We start from the raw sequence: 19,176 nt of genomic DNA on the forward strand, positions 1-19,176 counted from the left end.
TTATTATTTTTTAGATAAAAAAAAAAAAAACAAGTGGGGGAAGTTATAGTTTATAGTGTGTGTAAGATGAACATGTTTGAAGCACAGTTTAAGAGTTTTAGAGTTTTGGGCTGAAGAGTGAGCTGGCCTTTGTCACTGCTGGGTTTGTCCTGGGCATTTATCCATACAGCAGTGCCATCTTGTGGAGTAGCTGTAGCTTTCAGTAGCTTTCAGACATGCTTAATGTGGTGTATTCTGACAGAATCTTTAAGAAAAGTGTTTAGTAGTAGAATAGTAGGCTAACCTACTTTAAACTTTTGACCTACTTGTTGTTTCTGATGCTCCAAAAGCAGGTCTAAAGGCTGTTCTACTGCAGAAAACCCTGACGCCATGTTTGGCTAACCCAAGTGTTCCAGCTGCTATTTTCTGCAGCTGCTTATCTCACATGAATTATTGAGAGCTAGTGACCTCAAAAGCAGCGAACCTCTGCCAGTAGCGTTAGTGCTGGCACAGCTCCAAGCACATGTCTGCAAAAAATGTCCTGTCCCTTTCACAAGAGAAAAACGACACTGCTGTTTCAATATGTCACCAGTAGATGGCAACCTGGAAAAGTAATATCAGTTATATACAGCATGTGCTCAAAAGTGTCCAGACACTCCTTCAAAATAGGAAATGAATGATTTCAGCTACTTTAAATTTCATCTATAGGTCACATGAATAATCAGCCGCCACATGCAGTTTATTCAATGTTCATAGAAAAGTATCCCCCACAAATTTCTCGTTCCACCTTGAATGGAGTAGCATGGGCTGTATAGGTAACCGGTCCCAAAAAAACTGGCCAACCAGGAAATTCTCCCAACTGTCCTGATTATCCATTCCGGCCTTGGCCTAAGCAAACCATGCTATCAGTTTGCTAAAGGGCTGTAAATTCCACATAGCAGTGCTTCAAAGATGAGTGGTGTTTCTGATCCAGTATTAATTATCTCACTTCTGCTCTTGTAGTCAAATGCTCACAGCAATGTTCCAAATCCCGAGTAAAGCCCTACTGGATGAGACATTTACTGTAGCAAAGGGGGGCAACTGCATATGAATCCCTTGATTTCAGAAGAAATTATGGATGAACAGGTCTTTACAAAGACATATGTAGCATGTATGTAGATCTATTTAGGGAGGAAAAGGCCAGCTAGCCTCATGTTTCCTAAAAATAAACAAGACTTGCCAGACATTTCAGCTTTGGTTTTTGACCTGAAACTGTTACTTAAGCAAAGGTGTTGTTACACTGTATCAGAATGTATCCTGAAATGAATGTGTTGATTGGCCAACTACTAAGTTTGTTGGGTCTCTAAGGTGAGACTTATACAGAGAGTTGAACCTGGTTATAATTCTTAATTCAACACATTCAATAACGATAATAAAAAAGCTTATTTAAATGTATATTTAGCGTGATATGGATTTCAAGTAATTCTGGATCTTAAGGAAGCACTCTGCCTATTATAACGGACATCGGGAACTTCTTGTGGGGGTCAGCTGTATAGTCTCTGAAGCTGAAAGAGAAAGTGCCCTCTCTGTGACAGCAAAGCTACAGCTTACAGCCAATTGGGTGAAGGGGCAGACTGCTGAACATCATGCCGGCATGACAACAAACCCAGCACTTTTTCACAACACAGAACATTTCTACAAGGCAGGAGTCTCAGGAAAACAATCACATTCCATTTAACTTGTAGCTGGAGAGTGAGAATGTAAACTGATGGCTAACCCTTCCAGATGTTCTGCTGTGTATTTGTGAGGGAAGCACTTTGTCTACTTTTGCACAGTAACATTCTAGTCACTAACATTTAACTTGTTTTTCATCATCTGTAAGCTACCACTTTACAACTGGTCACACTTCTGACTAAATGCATCGGAAATAGATAAACCTGATACCAGATAAACCTTAATTTATAATAATAATAATAATAATAATAATGGATTTATTTGAATATTGGTTTAGGCTACTCTGAACAGCAGTAGTGTTTTGTGGTTGAGTGTAATATTAGCTGAGTTTTGTTTTTCTACAATCAGAATATTTAAGAAAAAAACTGGATTTCCTGAAAGAATATTATATGTGGTAGATTGAACAGCACAAAGAATGAGTTTTTTCTTGGTTTAAGTCCAAGTATTTCATCCTCCAGACAGTAGAACACCAACAAAATCTCTTGTGAATACCATTCATTATTTTTACCACTACAAGAAATGTTCTTCACTCTTCCATCACACATAAGGAAATGTATTTTTGCTGAATTCTAAATGACTGTAATATCTGTTGAGATATGAGGCTTTAAAGGGCCCATAATCCTTTCCTTGTATTTTCATTTTTTCTTTATCCTTTAGAGTTAAATGGCCTGATTCTGTCACTGCATCCTTTAGATGGATATAAGAAACTTAAGCTCTGAAGGGTGGGTCTAAACTGTGGTATGCTGAACAGACAGAGATATATACATTAGATTACGCCGATTACAAATGACTGCCAAAATCATATTGGTTCACACCTGCCATTTTAAATGCATCTCCTGTGAACGCTTGTGGTCTGATTTCTCACATAATTTCTGCTGGAGGAGAGGCATGGTACATATTATGGTACATACTTTGTTTCAACACAGAAATGGCTAATAAGACTTTTCTTGTGTTCCAATATCCACAATTATTGCCTTTTTCATTAGTTAGTTGTTATTGTAATGTGCTCAGCTAACTAGTGCGGACGGTGTAGTATTTTCCTGTTGATGTAGGCAGTGTTTGGCTGTTGGGAACACATCAAGACGCTTTGGCGTTCACACTACAAGAATAATATGGTTATATGTGTCTCTGACCACCTCCAAATGTGGTATGAGAGATCGGTTTACAATGTGCACCCTGAGATGCACTGTATCCCATTCACACCTGTACATTGTGCTGCCCACTTATTATCGGATCACTTAGCATGCATGTTAATGCCAGGCAATGAATGAGGCCACAGACTTCAGAAAGGGCTGTTTCTAGAGCTTAGTTTCTATTTGTATACTGACTCAAGAGTAAACCGTATGTGTTGAAATTTAACCATATTTACATATTACCTCAAACTCAATTCTCAAATTGTGATAATGACAATATCCTAGTGTCTTGATGACTTTCCAATATGCAATATTTTGGCTTGAATATGCACTTACGATGTTCATTTTTCAAAAAAATTACATTTTTTTGTAATTTTACCTTCTATTTCTGTTTTCAGTCTTTGCCTGAGTTAGGTCTTCTTGTGTTATACATTGATTATATGATCTGAGCCTTAGTCCCTTTTTCCCCCTCTGTGTTCGAATTTCATCCAATTTTGTACACACACGCACCCTCCCTCTCACACATTCTTGTGCAGTCAGCCTTTATGGGAGGCACAGAGGCTGCATGCAGTTTGTTTTCCCTGTACAGTGCAGTGCAGTACTTTCTAAAAGGGGGATAGAACAGGAACAAGCAGTCTATACCATCTTTACAGCCACTCTAAATCAATACACACTGCCCACAAAACCCACACACTGGTAACCTCATGTGGACCTCACATGTGGAGCCTACTGAGGAGACTATGCCGCCACAAGAAAGCTGGAATATACATTTCACTGTACTGAGGACTGCTGCAGAATGAAGGTGGTGAAATGTAGTTTACTCAATTTGCTGTCCAGTTGGATGGAGCATTGCCCTTTTTGGATTGTTTCTTAACCTTGAACCTGAAGAAGACAGATCTACAGAGAAGGATATGTGAAAATCCTGTGGGGTGAGATCTTGTGCTCTTTTTTTTTTTTTTTTACAAAGCTTATTTGCGGGAGGGCAATTCTTTTTGACATACAGACGTACAGGTGTGAACTTGTCTGTGGTCAGCATGACGAGCACTGGTCTTCGGTACTTCTCCATCACTCTTCTTCTGACAAGAACATTCAGCATTGAGAACCCGTCTATAGATGGGTCATCAGATAACTTAGCCAGCAGGAGCAGCCACAGTGGTCTGTTGACCTTTACTCAGCATGGTCAGTGCTCCTACACTTACCTCTTGCCGGAGCCAGGTGGATGCTGGTCTCCAGAGAACGACAGGGAATATGAGGGGAACACTGTTCAGAGAGATGCTCCGCTGGTGAAACAGAGCCTTTCCTATCAGAGGATACAGCACCTGGAGGTGGCAGTAGACAACTACACCCACTGGCTGAAGCGGGTAGGTAATGAGGTTGCAGTTGTTTACCATAATTGAGTTGTAAAAATGAGAATACACCAATACTGGTGTGACAACAATGGAGAAAAATGTTTTAAATTCTCTCTCTTTGGTCTTCACCCCTAGAGTTTTTCTGCTTTCTGCAATATTCCCATATCAAGCTGTTGCAGGTCAATTTCTGTATGCTTTATAGTTCAGTACTGAAATATACTTTGCCATATCTATTTCCCCTTTCTCCCTCCTCCTGTTCTTTCAGTCCAGAATAAAATGCACTCCCCTAACACAACTGGCACACAGCTGAGGGCAATGAGAGCAGGCTATTACAGCACTGCTCTCCACAAAGACCCCCAAATAGACACACATATCTCACAAACCTAATACATCAGCAGTGGTATGTAAAGAGTAAGCTTTCTTTTTTTATCATAAAGAGGGTTTTAACCTTACAGCCCACATAAATAAAAGCTGGACATATTTGGCTCGCTGCAGCCTTCTGGATCCATCATTTACGTCTTTGTTTAGTCTCTCTTTCTCTGGGATCAGCTTTGAAGTTCTTCAATCAATCAATCCACCACATTTTCTTCCCTTTATTTTTTTTACTGCATTTAGGAGCATGTATATACTTTACAAAAGTAAAGGAAGTAACAGTAGTGCAGTCACACTACTCATTAATTCAGTTCCATTTAGAGTCATTTGTATAGCGAAAATTGTCACAAGGCAGCTTTACAGAAATCCAGGTCCGAGCCTCCCTCAGAGCAAGAGGAAAAACCTTGAGAGGAACCAAGACTCAAACAGGAAGCCCATCCTCTGGTCAACAACACTTAGAGTCATTTCCCTGTCTTTGTTTATCCTCCGTGCATCTACCTGGCCAACAGCCTTGTGAACCTCGCTATTTCAGAAGCTCAACACGTCTGCGCTGCTGCATCTGCACTGAGAGAGAGAACTTCCCTCTTGTTACATAAAGTTCTCCAATGTGCAAAGCAGGCTTCTTCTGTACAGGCAGAGGGGGAAGGGGAGAATGGCAGTTGTGTGTGTTTGTCTGTGATCAGATGGGCCATAGAAAGGGATTGCTGGACATCATGGGCTGTAGGCCAAATATACCCACTTAGAGGACAGCCAAAGATGAAATGGATGAAATTTCACAGAGGCACAGATGCAAATAGAGGGTCAACGACTCATTTTCTCTCTTTCCGTTTCTTTCTCCCACTCCCTCCTCTTTCTTCTTTCTCCTTATCTCCATCTCTCTTTCTGTACACATTGTATCTGGTGTGTGTGTGTGTATGTGTCTCAGTTTCTGCACTGTGTCCTCTTTAACAGTTTATTTCACTTGTGTATGAGCGTTTTCCTCTGCCTCCATCATTGCTTTGAATGAATGTGGACAGCAGACCTTTAGCAATTTCATTATTCTCAGCATGATTTTCATGTTCTTTTAAACTTTTTTTTTTATTTTTTTACCAAGAATAGTCAAGAATGCTGTGGAACATTGCACCATCTACACCATGCAAATGGTTTAACAGAACATTTAGAACATCTGTCTTAATTTGCTTCAATGTCATAAGGTTTAATTCCTCATCAAACATGAATTTAGTACATAGAGTACATATGGCTGTGAGAAATGTTGTGAAAGCTTCTGTATTTTTTAGATTTAGTTTTTCAGGATCAATTCTTAAAATGTGATCTAAGCTTCATCTAGGTTCTAATATGAACTTTATGAAATAGAAAGTTCAGCTTGTACTGTATAAACAGGTTATATTTACTTCAGCTAACTGGATTCTGTGATGCTATGTGTCTCTGTGTGTGTGTCTGTCTGTGTGTTTGTGTTTGTGCATGCAGATTGAGGGCTATGTAAAGGATGGTCTAAAGGAGATGACCCAGCTGCAGCACATTACTGTACCCAACCACACAGCAGCCATGCTGGACCTGGGCAGCAGTCTGCTCTACCAGACCGTCCATTATACAAGACGACTGACAGATATGGAAACACAGGTTAAAGAACTCTAAATAAAACAGATTTCTGAAGAATATGTTAAATATAAATGTTTGTTATTAAAAGGTTATTTGTATCACAGGTTATAAATCAAACCTCCCGACTGGAGATTCAGCTGCTAGAGAATTCTCTGTCCACCGCCAAACTGGAGACAGAACTGCTTCGTCAAACCAGTGAAATCAACAAGCTCTACAACTCTAACAAGTAAAGACTTAGTACTGACTCTTACACTTACACTTCTACTTCTGCACAGCAGGTCAACAGTTCAATAAGGTGTGGGTTTACCTTCATACGCAAAACCTTTATCTAATCTAGCTGTTGCAGGTTATATGTGGAACACAGTTTCTATACATCTTGACAGTTATGGTTAAGCCAATTTTAAAAAAGTAAAAGAGAAGTTGCATTCAACCATGCCTGTCCCAAAACCTTAGGGGGCCTAAGCAACATCCTACATGGGACCTTACCCCCAACAGTGTAATTATTTCGTATGGTCAGATTAATAATAAACTGATAAATGCTTAATTCACAAAAACGTCCCAAATGTTCAAAGAGAAGTATCGAAAATCACATGATTAACAAAAGCATATCTCAGTGTCATCTGTGACAAAGACCATAATTCTACTGTTATTTATCCATGAACAGGTAAAAACTTGCTTGCCAATTACCATCTTGTCCTAGATACTAGCTTGTTCGCTAAAAGGAGGTGAAACCTGTTGCAACAGTTGTCATAGTAGGCAGACTAGCTACCTAGCTAGGCTCCAAGACAGCCATTCCCTAATTGGCTAATCTCTTTGAATTATCAGTTGAATATGTCTCTCTGTTTTTCGTGATGAATGTCTGTACATCTCTGAGCAGGGTGCTGGAGCAGAGGATGCAGGACATGGAGGCACGTCACAGTGCAGAACTGGGCTGGGCAGCAGCTGAGCAGGCCGGGCTGCAGAAACTTATTACCACCCAAACTTCCATCATACAAAGCCTAGAGCTCAGTCTCGAAGAGGCTAACTCCAACAACAGCGCCCTCTACAGCCAGCAGATAGAGTTACACGATACAGTCAGCAACCTGCTTAAACTCTGCGCCTCACAGAAAGGTATAATGCAAGACAGACAATGTAGCTTACAACGCAGAGAGGAGGGAGAGGAATATGGCATGTTATAATTGTCATGAAAAAATGTTTCATTTTTTTCTCATCTAAAAAGCTTCATTTTGCAAAATCACTAAACTCTTTCACTATAGTCTTTCATAAATAGGGCACTTTTGTTTTGCATTTTGTCTGGACCTACCGCGCCAAGTATGTACTGTAACATATAGCATGAACATATACTATATGTCCAAATGTTTGTGGACACCCTTTCGAATTAATGCATTCAGCTACTTTAAGGTGCCCTCATTGCTGACACAGATGCCCAAATGCACACAGATAGCTTGTATAGTCCCCGTAGAGCTGTGGAGCAGTGAACTGTGTTCTCTTGATGGTTCTTGTGATGGTGCACCACGAATATACTTTTGAGATGAGCTGGGGAGTTGCAGATTGGGTGGGGTGGTGATCATCCAACATCCTGACCACACACTAAGGCTCCTGTCGCTGAATGCATACAAATTCTTAGGACAATGCTCCAAAAGCTAGTAGAATGTCTTCCCTAGACAGTAGAGACAGTTTCTCCAACAAAATCAGGATAAACTCTTTAAAATACTTCAGATTTCAGAAGAAGTAATGAATGAGCAGGTGTCCCAATACTTTTGTTTTTTTCAGTTATCACTATATATTGTATATATATAAATCTTTAGGGAAATATTATATATTGTTAAATTTAGCAACATTTGAAGCCAACCATACAATCATGCTACCAGTTACTTAACAGTGTTAAACTGTATAGCAACGGCATCTTACAACACAGATGTTATTCACACTTGTCCTGATCTTTAAGACTGTAAGTCTGGCAGTAGTCAAACATCACAAAACATATGATGCCTTCAATACATGTGAACCCACCCCGCCAGTATTATTACAATAATCTCAGACAGTGTGTTCAAGGCTCAGAAATCCTCCAACTTTTATTGACAAGAAGGTTGACCTCTGGCTCTGATCTCCAAGAACATGATATTACAAAATCTACTGTAATGATGAAACACAGTTGATTACTACATTCCGCTGTACATATACACCAGTTTTTTACAGTGTAAAAGGGGATTGTTAAAAGGTTGAAAAGACTCACAGTTCTTTCAGGGGTGCATATGAACCTCTTCTGCTGATATGTGCACTAACTTTCACAGGCCAAGAATTTGACATGCCAAAAGATATGTATTGGGACTGTTTGATATTGGAGTCATTGTGAGATGGAAACAACTTTGCTTGTATCCAAGTTTCTTGGAAATCTATTTTCATTTAGAGCTTTCGGAAATGCATTTCCAAATTCCCATATCCCTTTCCAAATTCAATAGACTGGTCTGCTTCATTCTGAACAGTTTTGGTATTTAGGGCGAATCACAAACATGATGACAGATGAATACTTTTGCTGCCAGAAAAGTATTTAGAGGTCCCTGCTGTGCCAGAAAACTAGAACCAGTGCCTTGCTGAGCTATGCAGAGGTTATTACCCAAAAAATAAACAGCTATTATAATAAGTCACTGATAAAATGAAGTAAAGAACTGATCTCTTGTGAGTTGTGCAATCTATCATGGCCTTTATTATTTTTGCATATCTCTCTTCTCTCCTGTTAATGTGAATGCAGCAAGCACAAGTTTAATGAAGCAAGCAGATGAGCAGAGAACGTTCCGCGACTGTGCTGAGCTCTTCCAGGCTGGTTTTAACAAGAGTGGGATCTATGCCATCCACATCCCTTTGCAGGACAACAAGAAGGTCAGCTGTCAATATCAATATAGACAACAGTATTCCAACAATTCTGTCTCATAATGTGTGATGAAATTCTCTTCCCTTTATCAGGCATGCAAAAATCAGGATAGGCATTATTCCATCCACATGTGCTATATATAGCTTTTATGTGATTTGACAGAGCCAAGCTTACACATACCACTCCACCACTCCACTTACAATACCTGCTCCACCTGTGCAGTTCAAGCTTCAAGCTGCTAGAAGGATGAGGTTGAGGATGGAGTGAAGCTCAACTTCCAGACCTACTGCCAGTTTCTGGAAGACATGATTTTCATGCAGGACAATGCTCCATCACATGCATCCAAATACTCCACAGCGTGGCTGGCCAGTAAGGGTCTAAAAGGAGATATGGCCAAATCTTAAAAAACCCCACTCCAACTTCCAAAAATATTAAGCTTTGATATCTTTTGGGTTGGGTTTTTTGGGATAGTTTTTTGGGGTGATTGAGAACATAGCTGTTGTTCAATAATAAAAAGAATCCTCTCAAATACAACTTGCCTAATAATTCTGCACACACTGTAGACTTCCATTGAAAGTTATGTTTTTTTCCATTATCTGTAAAGTTGCTGTTTTGGAGACACAAGGTTTTGGCCTGACAGCAATTATATGTTTGTTGTTAATGGAGTAATTCATCTGCAGTAAAAATTAGTGCAAGTCTCAGCTGTTTTCCAGTGCTGTGTTTGGTATTAACTGGCTTAGTAAGAGGTAATGCTGGCTGAAAATACTCTTGGCTGAACTTTGTGGGTAACAGCTGGGCAGTGTGCTACTGTACTCTCCTCCAGCATTCAAACTTCTTTCTCTCTCTGGCTCATCTGCTTTGACCGGGTCAGCGTGGCTGTCTGGCGCTGACCCGGCCAGTGCAGAGTGTGATGTCTCTGACCGGGGGCATTACTAGAGATTTATGGATGGGGAGCTAAGCCTTCCCTTGTAATGTATATGGTGGGATGTTTACTTATATGTAATGTATATGGTGGCATGTGTCTCAGCATTCTTTAATTGAACCTCCCTCAGGTCTATTGCAACATGGAGACAGCAGGTGGGGGCTGGACCGTCATCCAGCTCAGAAAAGATGGCGCTCTAGACTTCCACAGGACATGGAAAGAATATAAGATGGTAAATTCAATGTCATGTTTATTAAATGCAACAGGCAGAACAATGATGTTAAAAATATTTAAATGTATTACATGGTTATTGAATACATTACTATCAGATAGTACTGATCCAGTCTGATATATTTAACCTTTTCTAAATTGTGATGCTTAGTGTGAGGAAATACAGTGTGGTCTTGCTGATGGATCCTTACAGTTTCAGGAGTTCAAAGAATCATAAGAGTCACACAACAATTGAAACTGATTGGTTAATTTACCTGCTTGTTTATATATCATCACTGTCACGAAAAAAAAAAACTTAAATGATGTCAAAAGGTAAAAAACAGAGATACAAGGTTTGACGATATTCAGACCGGTAGTAGAAAATTATAATGGTAATGTAAATATATCAGTTGTGTTTCTTAGTCACTGTATCTGTGCTAAGTGAGCAATGACATATTTAGCAATAGCATACAAACGTAGGCTTTGTAATGAAGTATAATATTAAACAAGTGTTTGGGTTTTGTTTCAGGGCTTTGGGTCTCTGTCTGAAGAGCACTGGTTGGGAAATGAGTTTGTGTTCCAGTTGACAAGTCAGCGGCAGTACACTCTGAGAGTTGAGCTAACAGACTGGAAAGGGCAGCAGGTCTTTTCCCAATTCGACAGCTTTCAGATAGCCAGTGAGAAACACAACTACAGGTAAATACAGTACAAACCACTCACACTGGTATTCAACACACTTCTCTGGGTTATGGAGTAGTAAGGAGGCTATGTTCATACATAATGCACTGAAAAATGCAGTTTACTTGATTCAAATTTGTCCACCAGTTTCACACTAATAAATCATACTATTTTCTTTAGTGTGTAATAAAAAAAATAGCATCTACCAACAACACACAGACAAATCTGGATGTTCAGATATTCTGTACATTCCTCTTATTAAAGTGTATTATGTGTTGTTGTACTCTGAGGAGATAAAGCAGTCTTAGCCCAGGTGCTAATTGACAAAAGGCTATCAAAGACTCCAGAGGCAAAAGGCAAGACTTCAGCCTCAGGTCTGCATACATTTATAGAACACACTGTGAGCAGAACAGTCTGGCCCCTTTACCATAGCACCTCACAGAAATGGTGAAATTAATTCTAGAAGGCTTCTATACGTGTGTATAACCTCTGCGTCGCGCAGGTTGTTTCTGAAGGGTCACAGTGGAACCGCTGGCAGACAGAGCAGTTTGGTAATAAACGGAGCAGATTTCAGCACCAAAGACATGGACAATGACAACTGTATCTGCAACTGTGCCCTCCTGCTTACCGGGGGTAAGTAATGTCTGGTCAGGTCATTTGCATTGCTGTAAATATCTTTCTGACACCACATGAGCCCTAATAACATCTGGGACGAAAGCCAAGTTGAAACAATAGAAACTCTAGCTTTACACACTTAAACTGTTTTTTTATTATCTACAGTGCAGCTAATACAAATGATAGGATATACTATATAATGGAGATTTAGCTTGACAGCAGTTTTACACAATATGGACAAAAGTATTCGGTCAGCTACTTATTCATTGGATAAAAAATTCTTTGGAAATTAAGAGTAATAAAGAAGAGTATATCCTGTTGGAGTAACTGTCTGTACCATCCAGAGAAGGCTTTGTACTAGATTTTGGAACATTGCTGTGAGGATTTAATTGCATTCAGTGACGACCGCATCAACTCCCCAACCATTCCTCTTTGTACAATCTCTCTAAATCGTCTAGACTCCTGGGTCCTGTCCTATGCTAAACCATCATTTTAATGTGCTCCAGAATTAACACTAGCACTATGACCTGCATGTCACTTGAATGCAGTATGTGTGTGGGTGGTATGTTGGTGGACGTCCAGTGCCAGGGTAGGTGAGGTGCAGTTAGTAGGCAGTGTCTTGTTAGGAGTTCAGTAAATCTAGGAAAGAAATGTTTTCCATTAAGCTCTGCCCCAGATCTCCACCTCCCTACATGATGCTTTTTTTCTTTTTCCCCTGTCTAACGTTCTCCATTCTTCCTCTTTTGTAAACCTTGTTTGTAAGCTTGTAAGCTTTTAGATCGTAGCTGTTAACCGTAATCAGTCTGCTACATAGCATGCTTGTCCTCCCCTTTGCAACTCATCCCTCATTTTTGTCTGTTCTGTTGTGTTTTTATAAAGGCTGGTGGTTTGATGCTTGCGGCCCATCAAATCTTAATGGCATGTACTACTCCTATGGGCAAAACACTGGCAAATTCAACGGCATCAAGTGGCATTATTTCAAAGGATCCAGCTACTCTCTGCGAGCCACAGCCATGATGATCCGACCTGTAGACTTCTGAAGACAGTCTGCGCACAAATCAGCCAATTGACATTTTCACAGACATTATTTCTACGTGTTGTTCTATAGACTGTTGTAGCAGAAGTAAATAGTAGAACGAGTGGGCAGATACTGCTGAGTGTCCAATTGATTGCTTTCACTGTGCTTTGAGAATGTAATGACTTGCTACATGAGAAACAAATTGTCCCTTTCTTTGGAGTCAATGTAAAACAATTGTATTATTTTGGAGCATTCCTATTGGTCAATTCATCATTATCATCATCAATATTGACACTATATAAAGAGTAACTGCCAGATTAAAAAATGGACATACAAGGTTTTTCAGGAACAGTGACAAAATATTGTTTGGTGCTTCATTATGTAGTATTATTATACTACATTTGTCTGAACAGTCATTTGAATGTGTGACCTGAAGAATTCAATATTTTATAATGTTCAACTCACAGTTTAGCAGCAGCTTATTAGATTTTCTCTATATTGCATCATGATGTTAACATGCGGTGTAATGAGCTCCTCCGCAGCCTGTTTCTGCAGCTTTTTTTTTTTTTTAACCTTAATCAAGCAGGGCAGCGCCACTGAGCACTGTTACACAAACCAACCATGCACCCACCTGTCTGTATATTATTGAAGAATTATAGAAAAAATAACCTTTTTGGTATCAGTTTAAGGCTACCTGAGACACTTACATAACAATACATGAGCACTAAATAACCTTAAAGAGCAATACCTAAGTATTATGAAGAGCTCCTGTCAATACTCTTATGATGACATGAAATGTTTGCTAAGTTATATTATTAAATAACATTATCACAGTAAGGGCCCTTGTACTAGTGTGGTATACGTTTGTAACATATATAGCACTTACACAGCATCATGCCCAAGTAATGGGCCTATTTTTTCAGGTCACTTTAGTTTGGGAGCATCATAGAACTGATATGTTTTTCTTAACTGGATGTCTGCCTTACTTAAGCTACATTACTTAAATAATACTTCATAGCAGTGTTGTATATGAAACCAATGCCCAGCACAGTAGTGTAAGGCCCTGTATGTCATTAACAAGACTATATTCAATATATAATATATTCAATACTCATGTTTGTGTCATAAAGTTCCTGTTGAGGCAGCCTTTTATTTATTAAGCTATTGAGGATTCAGGCCATGAACAGCATGTACTATTTAGAAGCAACTATTTTCTTTAAGGCTGGGAAGAACTGCCAGCAGTGTGATTTTCACTCCTACTGCTCACTGTGATCTCACTGCTGCTTATTTAATCTGCTTTATTTTCAAATGGTGTTGTGATTTGTTGTATGCAAATTAGTGAGTCATTAAACCTACATCAAAACACAAGACAGGAAAATAAAGGATACAGTTTTTTTTTGTAAAGAGATTGGAGGCACATTAAATGGAATGGTAAACTACAGCTCACAACAGAAGGACCTCTGAAGAAACAACACTTAACACTTCTTAATGATTTTTAAACACAGGCAATACAAGAATGATTTATTCTGATTTCTATTCATTTTCCAAGTAGTGCTCTGATTGCTGCAAATGTTGAGTTCACTGTGTTTGTACTGATCATTAACACACTTTGTACAGCAGCCCAGGCATACTGTGATTTCATTCTGTATTTAATGCTGTTGGTTGCATATGTAGCATTTACATAAACTATCTTTGTTTAAACATCCAGGGTTTTGTTGTATGGTAAAGTGCATCATAATCTATAACACCACCAGCTGACAGCATTGGGTATTGAAAGTTTTCAGTAGTACAGTAGTTTAATCACACAGCCAATATACATGCAATTGGTCTCTCTTTGGTTATTTAATAAGCAGATTGGTGTGCTGATGTATACACTTCACTTCCAACATACACAAATATACCATATTTACAGTGTACTGATACAAACTATACTGAACAAAAACATATTCAAAGTAGAACCACAGTTGAAATGGACATCTTCTACTACAATTTAAACAATTTACATACATCTTAAACCATTACAAAGTAGCGATTTAAGTAGATTTAGCTCACAAAGCCAGTTGCTAAAAAGAACAAGTTTAAAAGAACCCTTTTGTTCAGGACTCTTCACCTTTTGATCTCCAGGATCTGTAGCTCACATAAGCATTTGCTGCATAACAAAGCACAACCAAGAAGGCAAATACCTGAAAACAAGAAAAGGATCATTTGAAATGAGTGTTTCCCATATTCAGACTGTGTGAGGAACAGGCAAACACTACTAGTATTTAGCATTCTCATTCTCCTATACCTAATATATATATATATATATATATATATATATATATATATATATATATATATGTGTGTGTGTGTGTGTGATCAGGATCTCATAAGACCACCACAAAGCAGATGTTATTTGAGTGGTGGGTCATTTTCAGCACTGCAGTGACACAGGCACGGCACTGAGGAACAGGGTGAAAGGAGGGTACAAAGTATACAGAGAAACAGATTACAGGACTACAGTCTGTAAGTGCAGAACTACAGATTGCTCCTATATGGTAAGAGCTGATAAAATGGGCTTCATTCCATAATAGGTCAGGCCATATTATTCTGATATGACTGTATGAATATATCTCTTTTATGTTTTCCAATACCCCGAACACACACAGAAACACACTCAGACACTACTTACACTGCATATGTGCAAGGATTAGGAGAAAAAATAGAGAGAAGGCCAAAAAAGCTGCTTTTAATAAAAAATTGTTGAAGTTGCTGAAATGGAGCAAATATCCTCTTACCGTAGAAGCCATCCAGCTAATGTAGTAGTAGCGCCCCCTCATGGCTTGAGTCAGAGAAGCAGCATTGATCACTGCAGCTGTCATGTAAAGGACTGCAGCACTGCTATTGAAGCACAGTCCCTGCAAATAGGTTTTTGGTTAAATGTTTAGAAGTCAGTTCGAGGTACAGTATGTCAGCTTTTAAAGAATTCTTAGTCACTTAGCATCTTTAGTCACAAGGGACAATTGGTTTTAATAAAGAACAATAAAATCCAGTTCTGACTATGAGTAAACGTTTGGAATGATATTCAAGTCATTGTGGAGACCAATCAGAAAAAGCTCTCTGGAACTTATTATATTCAATTTAGCTGCTGGACATGATTCAAAAACCAATGCATCACTGTGTCACTCCCCATCCAGTAATCTTTCAGACACAGGTCATGGTAACTGCATCAGATCAACAAATCACAGTAAATGTCTGGTTGTGTTGTGTTAATGAACAGGGTCCAAACAAGGGGGTTTTGTACCCTCACCCTTTAAATTTTGCTCTATGCTCTTTGTCCATCGTTGCATCCTGTTAAGTGGCTTAATGTTAAGCATGCAAACCAAAAGGGTTTAATCTACTCACAAGCACTGTCCAGGGAACCTGTGGTATCTTAGTGTAAGCTGTGGTCAGATACAGGATAAAGAGGCAGACGGTCGGCACCCAGCAGACCACTGACACAAACATCACCCAGCCCAGTGCAGGCACATGCAAATACTCAGTCCCACCCAGAAGAGTCCACACCAACAGTCCACACACCTGATGACACAGTAAAGCCCTTTCAGTATATCAATGTAACTTATATCCACTATACATTTAAATTACATTAAAATTCAATGGACAATAGTATAGATTATTTTATGAGAAGAATATCATCTGCTGAGCTGAGTTGTAAACTTAATGGGCTGATTTCTCCAACCCCAGATTGGATGTCATCTTAGTTTAAAAGTTTCTTTTAAAATAAATCCTCAGGTGATGAATTTCCATAGGCAATATATGTAGTTTCGTAAGTAGAAGTAGACATAATCCATGTACAAGTGGGAGATACAACAACATTTTATCACTGCTTGATGATTTATAAATATCATTTGCACTAAATAACAGGCTGGTTTGCATGTTTCATTAAAAAGAAAGCATAATTAGTTTACTGAGTTTAGCAAAGAGCAGTATGTGACGTGGTGAATAAAAATCAGTAATTAAATATTGTAATTTTAAATATCAAGTCTCATTATACGTTTTTTTCCCATAACATCCACCCTTAATTACATGACTAATAAACTGGACTTAAATATACCACAACACATTTCCTGATGCAGAGATCAACACATGCCAGTGTTTTTGGAGGAATTAATAGCATGATAGGAAAAAGGGCATCAGTGCACAAAATCTGGATTTGATAGCTATAAACTGTCCTAGTTTCTATGCTCCGAGTAATAGGTTCCTGTATTCCCCCTGAACACACACCCAACCTTCCATCCTGTTATAAGAAACAAAGAATTTCTTGCTGAAAGCTTGGTATCGCAGGAAAAGTTGTTTTGGAGTCAGCAGATATGACTAGCTGGAGATTAAACACACAGTGAATGCTTGGATGGGATTCAGAATGGATTGTGGAAGGAAAGCGAACAATAAGAAAGAGAGGAAGAGTCTGTTTGCCAAGCTTTGGTATGTCCACTTCCTTTGCTCTGAGGAATCTAGCTGCCCCTCCTTTTTTTCATTAAATCCAAGTTTCGAGTTCCTGATAAAGGACTGATTAAATCTGTTAGCCACTCCTAAGTAGCTTGGTTGTTAAAAGCTCACTGGCAACATGAACACCTAGAGTAAATTCCACTTTTTTCAGCATAGCATGTAAACAACATTATATAACACAATATGAACAAGGATTCAGTTTCAGATTTGACTAGAAAATGGGGGTATGGTTATGAGGGCTGTAGGGCAGTACGTAAAAAGCATGTAACTTTAGCTATTTTACTTCTAATCACGTGTATTAGTTTATTTATGCTACATTAAATGTACAGTACTGTGCATCCATCTCAGGTCATGGAAATTGGTTGAAACTATTTATCTTGATAGTAACAGAAAGCACTAAAACTAATTAAGAGCAAAGAAAAATGAACAAAAAGACAGTAGTGAAAGTGTGTTGTTCTGAGGAGTTACTCGTATGTTGATTAGAAGAATGCAGTTAAAAGAGCACCTGAAGTCAAAGCCAGCTTTATTGTGATAACTGCACTATGTACAGGACATACACAGGATTAAAATTACAGTACTCTCAGACACATGGTGCAACAATAACCATCAAACATCAAACATTAAATAACACTTAGCATAGAAACAGTCTTATACTAATCTGTAAGAATGTTGAGAGTATAAAGTGTTTGTATACATAGCAAATAGAGGTCCCTGTGGCACATGCAGCAATGTATTTATAAGGTGTAAGAAGAAAGTATATGTATAGAGGTCCCTGTCACAGTCTCTGTGATCTCCAGACACTGTATGGATTTATTCAGTTCCACCAGCAGCTCACCTGATGTACTTTAATGAAGAATCAATTAGGTAAACCTGGATGGTAACTATATATACTGGACTTCCTTGAGGGGAGGTCTGTAAATGGCTCAGCGTAACACATGTACACATCAAATCACACTGTGTTATTAATTCGCTTGCATTTATTCTAATAACTGTCCATTTTACTACCCTGATCCCCAAAACCTCTGCACAGCACTGTACATCATAGGAGCTCATGTAGCCATTACTGTACAGTATCACCACAGTTATTCCACAGACATAAGGGCAATGCCAAGCCTGTATCACGTGACAGCTTTAGTAGCCCAGATCATTCAGGTAAGAGCTCCACTTACTCAGCCTGATTACTCATTAAGCTAATACAGCTGTAGCTGTAGCTATATATATATATTTTTTTATCAACACAGATAATAAAATATAGGTGACTTACTGTTTCTGCAAACATCAGCACGCCTGGCGGAGAGCAAACGAAATTCTTGTCATATGCCAGAGTGGAGTTAGACAGGCCTCCATTCTCCAAGCTGGGCCTTTCACCCGCTCCCTGGCTGTTCACTCTGCCCGCTGTGCTGGACTCCGGGTCTTCCTCCATCCTGACCGATACACACTATTCCTGTCACAGTCAGAAGTAAGGGCTAGGAGGAGAAGTTGACTTTTTTACAGGCGGACGGAGCAGCGCCCCCTGTCGCCACCCTAAACTCCACTGTCTCTCTGTAAAGTCGTGGACACCTGTCTTCTGAATCCCAGGACTACTAGGGAGCGTGTCCTCCCTTGCTGCAGTAACAGAGCTGGGGCAGCATTGCTGTAAGGATTTGACTGCATTCAGCCACAAGAGCATTTGGGAGATCATGTAGTGATGAATGAAACGCCACTCCAGCTCATCCAGAGGTACTGAATGGAGCTCAGTCACAACAAAGAACGGGGCGTTTGTACCCCTCTAGCTAAAGTCTGGTACGGTGGCATTAGGTTCATTAGAATGGGTGTCTGGATACATCTGGACATGCAGGCTAAAGTATTATGAGAGAGACAGTCAAGACGGTGGAAGACCACCACAAACGTTGCACCTCCCTCGTAATGAGGGGCTTGAGTTCTGTGGTAGTTAGAGAGTAGAGTAGTGCCATCTGATAGCGAGAGCGTGTAATGAGCGTGTTTCCTTCGTCGTTAAACTACTGTTTAATCCAGACAAATCTGCCACTGATCTAATCAGCTATTAATCAGAATAAACCTGCAAAATAGAGGCTTTTTTTTCTCCTAGGCTTCTGTATTACACCGAACTGGTCATTCTGTCACTTGTAATGAAACGATTGTACCACAAGGGGGCAGCACATCCATCTGATCTGTCCACAAACTCTCACAGTTGGTCTGGTGTAGCCATGAAACTGACAACATCACAGTAGACA

At 39.3% G+C, this 19,176-nt stretch overlaps 2 protein-coding genes across 2 annotated transcripts; one reads left to right on the top strand and one right to left on the bottom strand.

The window, feature by feature from the left end:
* Nucleotides 1–3,448: 3,448 nt before the first annotated feature.
* Nucleotides 3,449–14,090, top strand: LOC140556095 (angiopoietin-1-like). Its single transcript, XM_072679611.1, has 9 exons — nt 3,449–4,186; nt 6,014–6,166; nt 6,250–6,371; nt 7,023–7,255; nt 8,898–9,025; nt 10,070–10,171; nt 10,679–10,845; nt 11,330–11,460; nt 12,322–14,090. Exons 1-9 carry the CDS (start codon nt 3,860–3,862, stop codon nt 12,480–12,482), a joined length of 1,524 nt encoding a protein of 507 aa, XP_072535712.1. The 5' UTR covers nt 3,449–3,859; the 3' UTR covers nt 12,483–14,090.
* A 133-nt stretch (nt 14,091–14,223) lies between these two features.
* On the bottom strand, nt 14,224–18,387 carry cmtm8b (CKLF-like MARVEL transmembrane domain containing 8b). Its single transcript, XM_072679610.1, has 4 exons — nt 18,210–18,387; nt 15,845–16,018; nt 15,238–15,357; nt 14,224–14,643 (listed from the first exon to the last, which is right to left on the bottom strand). Exons 1-4 carry the CDS (start codon nt 18,366–18,368, stop codon nt 14,557–14,559), a joined length of 540 nt encoding a protein of 179 aa, XP_072535711.1. The 5' UTR covers nt 18,369–18,387; the 3' UTR covers nt 14,224–14,556.
* Nucleotides 18,388–19,176: the final 789 nt, after the last annotated feature.

Source organism: Salminus brasiliensis, chromosome 5, assembly GCF_030463535.1.
Source record: "Salminus brasiliensis chromosome 5, fSalBra1.hap2, whole genome shotgun sequence".
Classification (NCBI taxonomy): Eukaryota; Metazoa; Chordata; class Actinopteri; order Characiformes; family Bryconidae; genus Salminus; species Salminus brasiliensis.